Source organism: Podarcis raffonei, chromosome 4 (assembly GCF_027172205.1).
Source record: "Podarcis raffonei isolate rPodRaf1 chromosome 4, rPodRaf1.pri, whole genome shotgun sequence".
Classification (NCBI taxonomy): domain Eukaryota; kingdom Metazoa; phylum Chordata; class Lepidosauria; order Squamata; family Lacertidae; genus Podarcis; species Podarcis raffonei.
Window position 1 is genome coordinate 72,297,466 of NC_070605.1, and position 17,026 is coordinate 72,314,491.

Here is a 17,026-nt window from a genome sequence, read left to right on the forward strand (position 1 = left end):
TGAGAGCACACCACAGGTAAATCAGGAGTGGGGAACCAGTGGCTCTCCAGAAGTTGCTATACTACAACGCCCATCATTCCTGATCATCTGGGGCTGGCTGGGGCTGATGGGATTTTGAGTCCAACAATGTCTGGAGGGCCACTGGTTCCTCAGCCCTGAGGGCAGAGGGAAGGGAGAAAGACAAGTTTACTGAACACACAGGAATCCTCTATGGATGGGTGTTAAAGCACAGAGTCCGCTGTGTGTACATCAGTCCTGCCTTAGAAGTCTTTGGACTTTTTATTTCCAATATTTGTACCTGCCAAACCGAAGAATCAAATAGGATGCCATATTTGGTTCATTAGTATAAAGCCATTTTTCATGCTCTCAGATGAAGGTGAGAATATTTCATGAGGCACTATAGATTAGTAATAAAAACAGGGGTTTGTTTTTAGCAGTGTACAGCACCCATCTGCATGAAAGAGAAAAGGGGCAGGGAGGGGGAGGGGAGAGAGAGAGAGAGACAGAGAGAGAGATCTAATGGATTCCAAAGTCTTTATCATGCTTATCTATAGAAGTTGGTCCAAAACAAAAGTAAATAAATCCAAAAGAAAACAACATTGGTCCGACAAAACACACTGAGTTGCAAAAATGAATGAAGATTAAATAGCTGCAGTACCGGTAGACTGTGCAACTAGGCACTGTGGATTGTCCCACCAAAAACCACACAAGAAATGTAGACGAAAGGTCCCCTGGCATTTTCAGTTAAGCATTTCTCAAGTAGCTTTACTATACAAGCCTAGAAGATGCTGCCAGGCAGAATAATCAGTACTGGCTAAGCTGACCCAATGTTCTGACTCATGTAAGGCAGTTTTATAAGCCCATTGTATTTCATTCTCTGGAAGCAATGCATACTGTCACAATGCATACACAGGTGCATTTAGCAAGAACAACCATTTTCATGGTGCTATTTTTGTTTGCATTCCCCCCTGCAAAACAGAAAGGGCCCTGGAGATTTCACAGATGTTGTAAATTTAAACAGCAGTCGGTCCCTGTAAGCGCATATGAGCAAGATCTATAATAAAAAGGAATCTAACTTCTTTTTAATGTTTTCAAAAGCATCTTTCCCCAGATAGTCAATGTGGCCTTCCTCCCATTTCCTTCGTTCATCTTCTGCACTTAGCACCTCTGGATTTGGCTGAATACATAGCTCTGAAACAGAGCTGGTAACGTCGTCCTGCAAAAAGGGAGATCAAGAAATGCCATTTGCACCGTTTTCAGGCAACACATAAAAGCCTGAAAGCTAGTTTCAAGAGTCTGATAAAAGTGCAAACAGTTGACTTTTCAGTGCCCAGGGTAACTAGAAGATGAGCTATGTATTAATACAGAGAATAGAGTAGCTCAGGTTACTTGAGGGACATTATTACAGTACTGTATGGGAATAGAGATGTGCACAGATTGTTTGGTCTGAGTAGCAAAACTGAAGCATTTCCCCACACTAGGATTCTAACAATGTGAGGGAGTGGAGGGGGGGTGCTCCCTAGTCCCCCACCTTCTCAAGGAGACTCCCTGTGCTATTTAGAACTTGGATCTTCTAGGGCTTGTATATGAGTAGAAATTGCACAGTGGAGAATGCTCAATGTTGCACAAGTTCAGTCCTCAAGGTATGGAAGGGATGAGTGCAAAGAGTAAAGCAGAATGGGCAGAGCCAGGCAGCAGCTCCCTGACTTTCCTCCTCACATAATTGGAATCACCCAAAGGAGCAGAGCATCTGAACAGAGCTAGTGTCTCATAGCAAATGTAAGCAAGCCGTAATTTTGGCTCCCGTCTTCCAAATACTTTGCTGTCATTCCTACCATACTGGATGTGTATCCCATTCAGACATTTTCAGGTTCTTGGCTCTTCCCTTGCTCCCATGGCTCAGAATGCCTTCAAGTGCTTCATCCATTTCCCCTCCCCTTTTCTTCTTTTAAAAACAGAACAAAATTAGCGGATCATGTTGCTATTTGTCTGTACAAATAGCCCATTCCAAAATCACTGCTCTCAGATCAGAATGCAGAAATAAACATTGCCTCCAAAAGGTATATACTCATATTTACCATTTTCACTGTTTCCTGAGGAATTGGGTTAAAAGTGGGCTCTGGAGAAGATTCACTTGGCTCAGCAATGTGGACCTCAAGACTGCCTTCAGCTTTCTGTACAGACTGATAAAAATAAAGTGCCTGTTTTACTGCTCATTCAGAAAAGAAGAGATCAGTTTTTATCAAAGCCATTATGGAGCCTGGCCCATATCTTTAAATACATCATCACTTGGTCAATCATTTCTTTCGAAGTAGAAATAACTTACAGGTTCAAAATAAGCTGCAAAAGACAAAATGAACAGGAGCAACTAGCCTCTTCTGTTGTGATTCAACTATTCAGAACATCAGTACGGTATGCCACAACCCACAGAGATGTGTAGTGACCACTAACTAACACCCACTCTACCCTACTTATATACAATGAATGGGTGGTATCTCACTAACACTAGGGTTGCCATATTTCAAAAAGTGAACATCTGGACACAAAAGTTGTTGAGCTTGCCATACGGCCAGATTTTCCCAGACATTAAAGCAATTCCTGCCCAGAAACCAGGCAATGACTGAGGAATTCCAGACGTATGGCAACCCTAATTAACAGCAATTTAAATTATAGGAAGCCAATATACACTGGGGTAAATTATGCTGGTGTAACTTACCCCTATTCCAAACTCCATTCAAGAGTGGGGTCACTGCTGGTTGAGCCAGCCTAACCCTGGCAGAGGGAAAGCAAGCCTTTAAAATAGAATTTGACTTACATGACCCTTTTCACTAGCATAACTTCCTTTCAGTTGCTAGATCACATGACCAAGCTGAACTGAGTTTGGAACAGGGATAAGTCTCCACCTGTCCTGTCCTCTGCTCTCCCATCCATAACATCCCTTTGCTGAGCTGGCTGAGCTGGAGTAGAAGACTTACAATGGGGCATCTCCAGGCTGAGCCAAGACTTTAGCCAGATCAGCCAGAGATACATTTACTCCAAACTCAGTTTGTCCTGATAGACCTTGGGTTTGTATTGCTCCCTGTCAAAGCAATCCGAAATGTAAGAAACCAACTCAAGTGATGCCAAGGTAAACACTCCCATTCCAAACTCCCTTCAGCAGCAGGGCTACTGTCACTTGAGCTGGCCTGAGCCTGGCAGAGGGAAAGCAAGACTTTAGAGTCGATAAGTCATGTGACTGAGCTGAATGAAGTTTGGGGTGGGGTATTTCTCCCCTTGCCCATCCTACCACACCACTTTTGGGGGAGTTAGTTTGGTCTTGGCTTACACTTCTTTGGTTGAGCCCTGGCTGAGGCAGGATGCAGGATTTTAACTGGTACAGCCTGGCTGAGCCAAAGATCCACTTGTTCCAATCCCTCATTGAGGACATTCTTGGGTTTGGATTGCTTAAGATTCCAGCCAGAGTCACCTTAAAAAATCCTCATTTTTAAACGGGGTTCCTAAGACTTACTTAGCATGCAACATACCTGGAAGTGAGTGTTCTGGATTGCGAACTTTTTTTGGAAGCCAAACGTCCGACGCAGCTTACATGGCTTCTGATTGAGTGCAGGAAGCTCCTGCAGCCAATCGGAAGCCACGCCTTGGTTTTCAGATGTTTTCGGAAGTCGAATGGACTTCCGGAATGGATTTCGTTCGAGAACCAAGATACGATTGCAGTTCCACTGACTGCAACATAGCATGTTGTCAAGTAGAAGTATTAAGGATTAAACTGAATATAGTTTAATAAGCCCCATCTCTGCTCTGGAGAGAAGACACTGTTCCCAAAAGTAGTCAGAAATGGAGTTCCTCGCTCTGAGGCTGCGATCCTACTGGGAAGAAAACCCCAAGTGAACTGAATAAGGTATAAGCATGCTGTTAGTATCACCAGGCTTCTGTGCCTTGTCCTAAATCCTTTAAGGACATCCCTCCCCCCTCAGATATGTGCATCTACAAGGCTCAAACAAGAAGCAGAAAACTGATGAGAGGAAACCACAAGCATACTAATGCTGCTGCTCTCTGTCTGGTCCAAAGCCACTCATTTTAAAACAGAAAATAACATTATAGTAAGTTATTTACAATTGAAATTCTAATTTCATTGCTTTTCCAATGGAATCCCCCCCCCCCGCAGATTTTAAGCATACTCATGCCATATATAGTTGGGAGATAAGCTGGCACAATACTTTAAATCAACTTTAAATACTTGGAAGCATCATGATATTTTTAGAATTAAGTTTACTATAACTAATTAGCAGAAATAAAAAGTACTTACCTTTTTGGCAAATAACTCATCAGGTGAGTTTGCAACTGTTTCAGATACATGTTCCTCATTTGCTGGCAAAGAACTGCTAGTGGCAGGATTTCCTCTTTCCAATTTACTTTCATCTCCACTCAAGTTTGGCTAATAACAACAAAAATTAATGTAATTTTGGAAGTTCTTCATCCATGAAAGTTCCTATGTTTGTACTCCACGCATTTTAAATATTCTGTCTCCTTTTCCGCTACATTTCACTTTTTATTTATTTTGACAGTTGTCATTCTATTACCACTGCTAACAAGTATATTATATGCAGATTGCTATGCTAATGTAGCTCAAATTCTCCTTTAAAATGTGAATAGCTTTGCCAGGCAGGGAATGGCAATGCACATTCAAACACATATCCCAAGAAGTGCTTTAGGCGTGCCTGAGGGATGCATGGCGGTGCGGGAGGCGATGTTTGCCCATATTCCTCCCCTTTTTCTTTGAACACACCCCTGTGGTATATAACAAAAGTTCTTGCGGGTTCAAAAGCCGTTTTTCACAAAGCAAGGAAACCAAACCAAAAAGCTTCCCTTCCAAAAAATTTACCTCTTCTCTCTGGATTTGTGGCTCAGAAGACTCCTGTGTTTTTTCCAGTAATGGCAATACATCAGAACTGTACGTTGTCCACCAGAGTTGAAGGAAACAGAGCTGACTGTTAGATAATGAGGATGAACCGTCTTCTATCACTGTTCTTGTCTGAGGATTGTATTTATAGTTCCATGGCTTTGATGGTCCCAAGAAGTGGACTACCTTTGCATCTTTGCCAAAACTACAAAAAGGACACATGTAATCTTAAAAATGAGTTTATATTAAGCCCCATTTTTAAACAAGTAAATGCAAGATGGTTCATCTCTGCCAAGGCATTGCAGAACTTTTTATTTATTCATTCATGGGTATATAGTTTTTTTAATAATAATAAAAAATCCAGTGACTCATAGCAATTAAAATTCAATACACAGCACCACTGCAGGAGCTAAACATAAGTGAAAATAGAACAGGCCCTGGCTTACAAATACATAAGTGTAGAGGAGGGAAATCAGGTTGATAATTCCAGTACTAAGTAAGATGTGAGTTGATAACAGGCATTTGCATCTAGCTGGGGCCAGAATGCTCTTCCTTTGCTAGTGTTCTTGCTGAGGTGGAGATGGTGCAAGCACTCAGCAAGCCTTGGTCCTCTGCTTGGTGGGAAAGGCCTCTGTTGTCACACCAGCAGCAGTGCTCTTGTTGGGTGGGAGACTGAAAGCAGCTCACTGTCATTGAACCAATGGCTGAAGTCACCCTTGCCAGAAAGTGGCCTCTTGGGAAGGAGATGAGCAGCCTTCCAGTGGCTAGTGACAAGGGTCAGAGTGCCCTTCCCTTCATCTCTGCAGTCATAGGCCAACAGACAGCAGGAATAATGTCCTTGTTGGTTGTGCGGGGGGGGAGGAGGAGAAAGTAAACTCCTTGCAAACTGCTCATTAGACAACAGGAGCATGAACTTGACAATGCACTTGGGAGGACAAGGAACAACCAGAAGGTGTTACCATGTTCAACATGGGAGGGGGATTTTGAATTATGGCTGGAAGCCATGGCTGATGAAGGCAGGATGGACAGAATGATGTTTAGCAAGATGCCCTGGAAACACATCAGTCTCACTCATCCTGTTCCATCACCTATGGCCTCTTCTAAGTGTAAAAGGCCTTCCATTCCATTACACATCAACAAGGAGGGATTCTTGCACATTTAAAGCAAAAGCATCCCATCAGTACCTGGTAGAGAATTTTGGTTTTCCGGTTGAGCATTGCATGGGCTGTCTCATTTGCTTTTCTGTTGCTTATCAAGCGAATAGTTGCAGAATTAGGTGTTTATATTTTATATATTTATTATATATTTGGTGCATAATTTAGGTGTTTATATTTTTGAATGTTTAGGGGTGCCATTGCTTCTTCCAGATTAAACAAACACGGCAGTCAAACTATTCCAAGCTGATCACTGGTTTTGTGTAAACATAATGGTCAGAAACAGCAAGCTGAATGTTTTTGCCATATAAATAAATTGACCAGTTGATCACCATATTTGGGACCTACATATATATATACTGATAGGAATGCTATGTATGACACAAGGTGATCAGTAGCTTCAGAATAGCCAATTACTGATTTCCTAAATCAGGCTTGCTTTTGAAACTGTTGTGACACATTGCAAGGTGTTGGACCAGATGATCCTCAGGGCCCTTTCCAATTCTATGATTCTACGAGAGGCTCAACACCTATATATGATCTTGGTTGTGAGCAATCTTGTGCTGCATGTGTGTACATACATCCCATTATCAGCTATGACAAAGAGAAACCTGTGAGCATATGACTTTAGAAGAGATATTTTTGCCCATGCAAGGGTCTGCCACTGAGATTTCAGCCCTAGAGTAAGGTAGACATTCACCAATGTATTATAGGTAAAGGTAAAGGTACCCCTGCCCGTACGGGCCAGTCTTGACAGACTCTAGGGTTGTGCGCCCATCTCACTTAAGAGGCCGGGGGCCAGCGCTGTCCGCAGACACTTCCGGGTCACGTGGCCAGCGTGACAAGCTGCATCTGGCGAGCCAGCGCAGCACACGGAACGCCGTTTACCTTCCCGCCAGTAAGCGTTCCCTATTTATCTACTTGCACCCAGGGGTGCTTTCGAACTGCTAGGTTGGCAGGCGCTGGGACCGAGCAATGGGAGTGCACCCCGCCGCAGGGATTCGAACTGCCGACCTTTCGATCGGCAAGCCCTAGGTGCTGAGGCTTTTATCCACAGCGCGTCCCGCGGTATTATAGAGAGAGGTATATTCCTGTACTTACTATTGAAAAGCAGGGGCATAGGTGTAGACAACACTGCTGCTTAGATTATAGAGAAATGGCAAGTGTTTGTTAATGTCTGTTGTTGCCCAGTTGTTGAAGAAACTGTTTAACAATCCCTGATCAGCTCCTAAAGTATTGAAAAGAACACATAACATAAACAACCATTTCATCTTCAAACCCAAACTTACTCATGCCAAATGGTACTGACAATTGGTTTTGACCACCTGCCCAAATTTTTAATCAGTTTCCGAAACTGGTGTTTCTTATTCCTTCTTCCCGTTTTTACATGGCATGCTATATTTGGGGGGGAAACATCAGCAAGAGGAACTTGTGGGCTTCCAGCTGATGCCTGACTCCAACTTCCATTATTCCTGACAACTGACCATGCTTGCCATAGGAGTTGGAGTCCAGCAATATCTGGAGGACCACAGTTTCTCCATCCCTGTACATTCCTCTTTATGGAATAGCAGAGCTATGAGAACGAAAACAACAGGCAGCACTGAAAATGCCAACAGTTTATGGGGTGGCCTTATTATTAGCCAACTTCCCCACCCAGCAAATAGTAGCCGGTGAAGCCAAAGTGGGGGAAGGTACTTGAGACACCATGACACAATCTAATATGAACTGCTAGATGATACAGGAAATGGGGAAAGCTGTATATATGAAAGCCATTTACAGTGGCAATTGCTGTTTGACGTTCTTTCCTGTCTCTTTTTGGTAGCATCTACTTCTGAACTTTCATCCTAGCTTGCCATTTCAGAGATCAGTGGCCTTACTAAAGTGTCCGCATCCATGAAAACACATTGGCTGTAGTAAGGGTCCAGCTCCATCAAAAGTTCACATCGTCAAAGAACTTCACCAACGCGGACCTCACTCAAGCAGAACCAGGAAGGGGAGCAGGTCAGTGAACTTACCATCAAAGCTGCCATGTTCATTTGCAAACTGCAGGAGGAGGTTGTAGGTTTTCAAAGAAGGTTTGAAAACAAACACACCACTGTTAAAGCAGTCTGGCCAGCCAGAATCTGGAGCTGCTGAGAGTTCTTCCCGGTCAAACAGCTCGTCAATATTGCACAGTACCTAGAAAAGACGTGGCATGTTGGAATCGTAGCTGATCCCCCTACTATACAAATTTCAGGGATTCAAAACTCTTTCTTAGCTGTTTTGTCTTTATCAACTGGCTATGTCATCTCCTACCATTCACCACTCCCCTTCAGCCCTGCAATCAGCATCAATGTGAACACACCAGTGTGTTGCTTCTCACATTGGAAATGATGGGAGACATTTTTAAATGTACTACAGGACTGCTAAGCATTCGTGGTTTCCCATCTCAATAACAGAATAGAACATTCTACACCCTAAAGTGTGTAGATATAGCTTTAGATATAGATAGCTGGTGCTTTATAACTGTACTGACATTCTGCACTGAACAATGAAGTACAGATTCGCACCTACAGTGTACATATATTATTCATATGTATGTGCTATGCAAACATACCGTATTGGCCTGAATATAAGCCACACTTTCCCCCCAATTTCCGACTGTGAAAAGTTAAAATGTGGCTTATATTCACAACCTTATTGTATGCAGCCAGGAGCACAGGGCAAACAGTGCCAGGAGCGTGGCAAAGCAGTGCCCGCCCCGTGCGTAGTCCCCCATCCTCTCCCCCAAGGCAGGGAAGGGAGAGAGCGAGGAAGGGGAAAGGCCGTTGTCAATGCAGTGTGGCTTCCCCTGCCCATCCAGTATGCAGCCAGGAGCAGTGAGTAATGGAGCAGCTTATATATAGGTATTTTTCCTTTTTTTCCCCCACCCCCAATTTTAAAGGTGTGGCTTATATTTGGGTGCTGCTTATATTTGGGCCAATACGGTATTTACAAACCTACACAAGATTTCCCCCAACCCACATATGAATCTATTCCATTGAAATCCCACAACAATCAACAAAAAGGTCACCAGTAACTGAAAGCAACATGGCAAAACTTTCTTTTTCTAACTGGTGCTTCCCTTACCAATGTGTCTGCATCCATGAAGACACATTTGCTATACTGAGTAAGAGTCCAGCAATGAAGTTTGGTAAAGGTTACACCCAGTTCCAGTCTCTCCAGCAAAGCCAAGTGCATAGAGTCATTGCTGTCAATTTCATTCACATCCACCACTGTGTCAAATATGGTGTTGAGGGCAGCCCTGACAAAACAAGTAAAATACAAAATTGGGAGTCTTGAGACATCTCCTTTTGCAAGAAATGCAGTACAGGGTTTCTGACATTAAACTGAACTGAGAACAGCAGCTGGATTTTTAAAAACAACTACAGGCATCTCCACACTTACATGTGTTTGATTTAAACTGCCAAAAGGTGCCAAAAGGGCAAAATCAGCCACAAAGAGTGGGAAAACTGCAAAAAGTGATGTAAAAAGTGGGGGGAATGGCTAGCAATTCCTGGAGACTTTGCAACTGCAATCCCATGAGCCTTTGCACTGACCTGGTAGAGAGTTGAAGTTTGAGAAAGGAGGTACCTCTAAATCATAGCCAGGTACTTCAGGGTACCGGTCTACCCCCCTTGTTGTCAATTCCACATTGTCCTCCAAAGATGAGGAAGACTGAGAGCCACCATTGCCACCATTTATGCCAGTCTGGTAAGTGCAGCTGGTTTTTTTAAGGGTTTTCAAGGATTTCCAGGAGTTTAGAAGATGTTTACAGGTGTTCTAAATGGTGTCCCCCACTATACGTGATTTCATGTATATATGTGGTACCCGGGAACGTAACCCCCGCATGAGTGGGGAGATGCCTGTAGTATCTACTAGATGCAAGATAAACAAACAAGCAAAGTCACATTAGAAATATAAGAAAACCCAAAACCAAAATCCACTTCCTATGAACTATAAGAAGCAGTTGCTGATAACTAAGGAGCAGGAGCAAAATGTAAGGAAACAAGTTAAAGATGCCACGCAAGAACCAAAGATTTCAGGCCAAAACCAATCTGACTATTTAAAATGTCAACTAATAATCAAAGTTGATCAGCTATCGTAAGACTTAGAAGAACGATTCAATATCCATTTCGGTTCAAGCGACTGCCAAGTGATGAGGAATACAGTCGTACCTTGGTTTTTGAACAGCTTAGTTCATGAACAACTTGGAACTCGAACACCGTAAACCCGGAAGTAGGTGTTTCGGTTTGCGAACTTTGCCTTGGAAGCCGAACGTCCGGCGTGGCTTCCACAGCTTCCAATTGACTGCAGGACGCTCCTGCAGCCAATTGGAAGCCGCACCTTGGTTTTTGAACATTGCGGAAGTCAAACGGACTTCCGGACCACATTGTGTTAAAAAACCAAGGTACAACTGTAACTGAGTAATGATCAATATGTAATGGAGGAACTGCCTGTGTTTCCAACAGCAGGCAGCCAGATGCATAGACCTGGAAGCTCAAAAGCAGAGCATGAATGTTCTCCCCTGCTGCTTGTCTCCAGCATCTAGTAGTCTGATACAAGGACGGCTTCTGAATATCAAGTTCCACTGAGCTGTCATTTCCTCTGTTTTTATGTTCAGGCATGAGTGCTGATTTTTACATGGCCAAAATGACACCATCCCTGAGCAAGGGAAGGGGGTATCAGCAGGTTCAGGAAAACCCCCAACATCTGCAGAAAATATGCAGATAATGATCCTATGAAGGAGGGTTCCCAGTACAGCCCATTTGAAGACTAAATATTCCCAGTGGCCACAGAAAAGTAGCAGACTGTTAGGGAGGAGAGCAAATGGAAGGAAGGCATGGCCAACACTTGGAACAGTAAACAAAGGCATTTGGTGCTGCAAAATTTTGTTGCAGGTACCATTTGGCTTAGTTAATAGCCATCAGCTGTCCTATCCTGCATCATCCAATCCTTTTTAAACCTATTTAAACAAGTGGCTATTGGTACATCTGGCAGGAGCTAATTCCATAATTTATAGCCAAGTGCTAGACATGTCTACTCAGAAGCAAGCCCCATGGAATTCAATGGGACTTTATCCCAGGTAAGTGTGTATGCCTTTATTGCCCACTGGGCAAAAAAAATACTTCCTTCTTATCTAAGTCTGAACCTACTGCCAATCGGTTTCTTTGAATAAACCTCAATTCTTTGTTTCTGATAGGAAACAAAACTTCTATCTGTAGTTCTTCTAAGAGACCTCCTTCTTTCCTAAACTGTAATAAATATGTTTGTGTTTCCCTACAAAATTTGTCAACAGACGGTGATTCCGGTAAGTGAATGAAATGGGAGCTGGGGAGAAACACCACAAAAAAACCTGTTACAAATATTTGGAGAGAACATTGCCCTCTTTGGATGTTCTGTCTGAATATGGAAAGGGAGAAGGGAAAATGCATAGGGTAAGCCCCACCCTCTTGGTGATGCTATGTGCACCAGGCACACTTCCTGGCCAAATGTATGACCTGCGTTTTTCTGAAAGGAGCTCTCCTACTCATACACACAGTTCCCAGGAAGGAATGGGAACCCTGATTGACCGCTTACACCATCCCACACGCTAACTGAATGCTGAAATGTTATCCATATCTGTGTGTAAATTGGAGCTCGGACTTTTTATGGCTGAAAACCTGTAATCCAGTTCTTTTCTTCATGAAGTCACCAAAGTATATCAGTCTCTGCTTACAGTTCTGTGCACAAAGTGATCCAAATATAGGACCACAAGAGGAAATCTGTTTTCTAAACAAAACAAAACCTTTTGCTCACACTTCTGGCCACACATGATTTCATTAGGAATTAAGCAACTCATTCAACACACTGCCTGCTTATTGTTATTTTGTAATCAGGGTTATGGAACAGAATTTGCATTTACATTTTGAAGACATTCAATTAATTGAATCTGAGAGCGTGTCCTCACCTCATTGCACTGGAGACTTGAGATGTAATTAGCACTGCCAGCCTTCGAGATGTTTTATGGTTCCTCAAGGACTGTCCGAGAACCAGAGCTCCGTGGCAATAAACATCATTGGTAGCAAGGGTCACAAAGGCCTGGTCTGTCACTGTAAACAAGCATTTCAGAGTGGTCCATTATGACAGCAGCCGAGAATTAGCTGGGGACCTTCTTGCCTCATCCTACCAAGCTGCAATTTCTGTAAACGTGTGTTGACTCTACAATTAGCTCTTTTGCTTACATAAACCTTTGAGAGAAACAAGTAAATAATTGCATAAGCTAGCAAGGTTTTGCTTCCTATTAGCAGATTGTATGACAACATGTCTCAGATTTTGTTTTGCCATAGTGAAAGAGACAATAAAGAATTAAGCATAACACATGATGCACTTGTACATAGATTCATGCACACAGAGGCCCACCCATGCAATCTTGGTGCAACTGAAATAGATGCAAACATATAGGGTGAGCCAGCCTATGAGTGCAAGTGATGGTATGCGAGCTTTGTATCGCACACTGTGGGGAGAGACAGGTGCCTTAATACATTTAGGACACTGGTATCAGGCTATGTACACAGAAGCCCTTTGTTTATGGCCATGTGACATCTATTTATGACTTTGCCTATATGCACCCAATGGGCATTGGGATATTTCTGTGGACTTAAAGTACTCTGCCTTCAATTAATTAATTGCACACCCACTCACCTCTTATGGAACTCCAGTGAATTGCGCAAGTTCTCTGGGACATGGGGTGTAGGATACACAGAGAGTTTATGTGATGTACCAGTTTAGCTTGTCAGGCCTCATGGAGGTCCGGCTAAGCAGGTACCACATCCTATTCATACAAATTACTGCCAGTGCAGTCAGGCCTAGGCCTAAGCTACAGAAAGCGGAGACATTCTCTAAATTGCAACCCTCTCGTGATACTGTACAACCCTGTTGTACAGAAAGCAAGCAACGTGAAGAGTCTAAGTACCATTGACTCTGTTTTGCTTAATACAAATTCCTCCTTGGAAATGAGCGGGTGCTAAACCTTAAAATTAGGAACCAAAACGAAACCTATAATTTCCCTGCACATTTGCAAGGAATCTTCAACTACTGCAACTGGATGTTTATTTTTGAAAGCAGATGTGTTGCTCATCAAACAACACTTAGCATGTAAAGAAGGGAAATTATTTCATTACAGACTATTTCTGATTTTGCTTTTGCCAGGCTACGCTCGTGCGAACGGAATAAAACTTCAGGCACAATAGAGAAACATACAGGAATTAAATAGGGTTGTTTATATTTACTTACGGGAAACAGGTGAACTAATAAAAATGATACAGTTTTCAGTGCTTTTTAAATAAAAGGGGGGGGCTTCATCACAAGAAGGGAGATTCCAACAAAACACCAGGAAGACCTTTCTGGCAGTAAGAGCTGTTCCACAGCAGAACAGAATCTGTTAGAAGGTTGTGGATTCTCCATTGGAGGTTTTTAAGCACATGTGATCTAGTTGAGATTCCTGCATTGCAGGGGGTTGGACTAGATGACCCTTGGGGTCCCTTCCAACTCTACGATTCTATGAATACAGTGTGGTAGTTATCTGCTAGAGAAAGGGTCAAAGTCCAGTGGTAGGGGTTTGCATGCAGAAGGTCCCGGATTCAATCTCTGGCTTCTCTAGATAGGACTGGAAATGTCCCCCGTCAAACCCTGGAGTCGCTGCCAGTCCGTGCAGACAATACAGTGCCATATGGACCAATGGCCATGTTCTACATAATCTTACACAAGCGTATGTTCTGCATAATCTTACGCATACTTATTCAGAAGTAAGCCCCACTGAAATAAAAGGTAAAGGTAAAGGGACCCCTGACCATTAGGTCCAGTCGTGACCGACTCTGGGGTTGCGGCGCTCATCTCGCTTTATTGGCCGAGGGAGCCGGCATACAGCTTCCGGGTCATGTGGCCAGCATGACTAAGCCGCTTCTGGCGAACCAAAGCAGCGCACGGAAACGCCGTTTACCTTCTCGCCAGAGCAGTATCTATTTATCTACTTGCACTTTGACGTGCTTTCGAACTCCTAGGTTGGCAAGAGCTGGGACCGAGCAACGGGCGCTCACCCTGTCGCGGGGATTCGAACCACTGACCTTCTGATCGGCAAGCGCCACCCGCGTCCCTCTCCCACTGAAATAAATGTATACAATTCTTTAAAAACCTATTGCATGTACATGTATAAAGAGTCGTCCTACATGGCTGAGATCAGAAAAGAGAAATGAAAGAATGTACAGTGGTACCTCGGGTTAAGAACTTAATTTGTTCTGGAGATCTGTTCTTAATCTGAAACTGTTCTTAACCTGAAGCACCACTTTAGCTAATGGGGCCTTCCCCTGCCACTGTGCCGCCACCACGCAATTTCTGTTCTCATCATGAAGCAAAATTCTTAACCCGAGGTAATATTTCTGGGTTAGCGGAGTCTGTAACCTGAAGCGTCTGTAACCCGAGGTACCACTGTACTAAGGGTGTATTTCTGCCATGTGTACTAGGTAACAAAAGTAAGCATGCAGTAGGATTCAACCTCTTCGTGCCCAGTATAATGTATTCAGAATGAAAACTGCTTGGAGAAAATGCATATACTGTAGTTCCCAAAGGAGGAAACAAAGAACAGAGGGGAGAGGGGAGAAATCCACTTACCAGGCATCCTTTAAAGCCAACAGGGTAAGCTGCTAAGTAAATCCAATACTGATGGGAGAGAGAAGGGTTCCCAGCAGGCCTGTCTCACTCAACAAATCACCAGATAAGATTAGCCTCTTTCTTTCCTGCTGATGAGAGCAAGTGAATTAAAACATTCATTCACACATTCCCCAGATTGTATGTGGCCCCAGATTGCTGTGGGGCCTCAGGGACAAATCCAACCTCACTTTGAGAGAGAGAAGGAAAGATGTCGGAGGGAGAGGGAAAAGAAGGCACTTGATCCTTCCTACTGTTCAGGACCCACCAAACTTTCCTTTGGATGGTCGATCAAAAAAGGAAACTCAATACAAATCTTTTAAAGGCTGTGCAGAAGCACACGTGAGCACGTCTCCTTCTGTTCCCTTTTACCAGCAAAAGGAGGCCCAGTTTCATGTTCCTTCCTTCACATTCCCCAGCAAAATATTGACTCTTTGATATCTGACTGTGCATTTGCAGTTGAGAGGGAGAAAAGCAGGTGGTGACCATTAACAAGGCTAAAACGAAGAATGAGTCTCGCAGCAGCCTAACAGGCCGGTGGTTTTTGGCGATCGTTTTTGTTTTCTCCAGCTAGCCCCCACTTCTTCCAACAGCACGATGCTAAAGGGACGTTCACTCCGGAGCAAGCCCGTCAAAGTTCAGCGGCATGTAACTCCGCGTGATCAGGGCTGCAACCACAGGGCCCGGTCCACTGCACGCCTGCTTGCATGCGAGCTCAGGAGGACTTGCTTCTGAGTAGGCGCACACAGGCTAATGCCTCGATCCTCAAGGTTGCCCCAAGGCTCGTGGCGCGTTTGCTATAACGGATCAAGGCAATAACAACCCTCACCCATGCGTTGGCAACCACCCCGTGCTGCCCCCCCCTCCATCCGCCCACGGGATGAGGGGCATGGGCGTTGCCAAGGGGGGCAGGAGGGGGCAACTGCCCCCCAATCAATTAAAATACTTAACTAAATGAGGTTCTGCCCCCGCAAAAAAAGTCTGCACCCCCCCTAACATAAATCCTGGCTACGCCCATGGTGAGGGGAAAGGGTGCTATTAGCATAGTCCAACTTTGGGCCAGCCACTGCCTCTCAGCCGATCCTACCTCGCAGGGTTGTGGTGCAGGACACGTGCGCCATCTAGAGCTTCTTGGAGAAAGGGTGGGCTTTAAATGCAATAGCCCCTTCCTGCCTCCATCATGGGAGAAATCTTGGCTCCCCCTCCCCTCCCCTCCAGTGCAAGGACAAAGCTGCTGGGCGCCCCTCGGACCTCATTCCCCGCTTACCCTGCCGGCTCCATCCCTGCTACCACTCCACACCATGCGCGTCCCCTGCTCTGCAAGCGGCGCTGCCCTCTGCAAGTCCTCCAGGCGCCCTTGGGGGCTTCCACGGGCAGCTCGGCCGACGCGTCGCTGCTCTCTGCCCAGTCGCCGCCGCGGCCAGCCGACGGGGCGAAAGGCAACCTGTGACGCGCCCCCTCCCAGGCAGCGGGGGCGGGGCCTAGCGCTCATTGGCCCTCGCCGCGGCCCTGCCCCTCCCTCCGCCAAGCCAAGCAGTGTCCTGGTCCCGTCGCGGAGAGGGGCTCGCCAGGCGCGCTGCGACAGAGCGGGAGCGAAGCGAGCTCTGCTGCAGCATCAAACAGGCTGCGTTGGGGCCGGAGCGCGGGGGGGGGGGTCGATCTTGTCACTTGGAGGTTGGGAGTTGGTAAAAAGATTTATATGCCGCTGAAGAAAAAGCAGTGAGCACAGGGGTGCCAAGCTGAATAAAATAGGGGGATTGCAGAATCGATCACAAGACGCGCTGCGCCGCGCACACCCCATTTGAATGGCAGTGCCCATCAACTTGGGCGGGGGGCAGCCCTTCAAATAAATTTATTTTTGTCGAAAGGGCCTCGGCCCCTAGGAGTTGGCTCCTGTGGGTGTGCATAATCGATACAATACAAAACGACAATCAAAAGATTTTAGAAACAAGTCGACGTCATGAAATTATCCGAATAAGTCAAGATAGGGAGGGTTGGAGCTCCTGGACCCTTTGTTGGTTCGTCTTTTCTCATTCCCATCCCTAGTTAAATCGCTCTCCCTGGTCTTGCCTTCGGCGGGGACGGCCTCGTTAAAAATGATCGTTGTGAGTTGCTAGAGTTGGCACTCTTTAGGGTTCACGTGTTCTGCCTCTTGTATGCATCAAAGAGAGAGAGAGAGACTGCGTAACACTGAGGGGGAAGTTACGTGGATGGATGGGGAGGGCAGAGAGAAACTATGTTAGAGTATAAAAAACATAAAATACTTGAT

At 44.8% G+C, this 17,026-nt stretch overlaps 1 protein-coding gene across 4 annotated transcripts; it reads right to left on the reverse strand.

Annotated features, from left to right (window-relative positions):
* Nucleotides 1–239: 239 nt before the first annotated feature.
* GYG2 (glycogenin 2) lies at nt 240–16,207 on the reverse strand. Of its 4 annotated transcripts, none has more exons than XM_053387292.1 (10): nt 16,025–16,205; nt 14,722–14,846; nt 12,023–12,164; nt 9,163–9,337; nt 8,070–8,232; nt 7,156–7,282; nt 4,883–5,105; nt 4,307–4,435; nt 2,079–2,183; nt 240–1,216 (listed from the first exon to the last, which is right to left on the reverse strand). In XM_053387292.1, exons 2-10 carry the CDS (start codon nt 14,726–14,728, stop codon nt 1,055–1,057), a joined length of 1,233 nt encoding a protein of 410 aa, XP_053243267.1. In that variant the 5' UTR covers nt 14,729–14,846; nt 16,025–16,205; the 3' UTR covers nt 240–1,054. The 4 variants fall into 4 exon arrangements, with proteins under 4 accessions (XP_053243267.1, XP_053243268.1, XP_053243269.1 ...); XM_053387293.1 differs by having other exon boundaries at nt 14,722–14,849; XM_053387294.1 differs by lacking the exon at nt 2,079–2,183 and having other exon boundaries at nt 16,025–16,207.
* Between the last annotated feature and the right edge of the window lie 819 nt (nt 16,208–17,026).

Bases quoted from the DNA above. Each gene is read 5' to 3' on its own strand.
- GYG2 (XM_053387292.1), bottom strand. The intron at 9,338-12,022 runs GTGAGGACACGC...TTGTTTTGTCAG, and splicing joins CAAGTCTCCAGTGCAATGAG to GGCTGCCCTCAACACCATAT. The intron at 2,184-4,306 runs GTAAGTACTTTT...TATTTTTATCAG, and splicing joins ATGAGTTATTTGCCAAAAAG to TCTGTACAGAAAGCTGAAGG.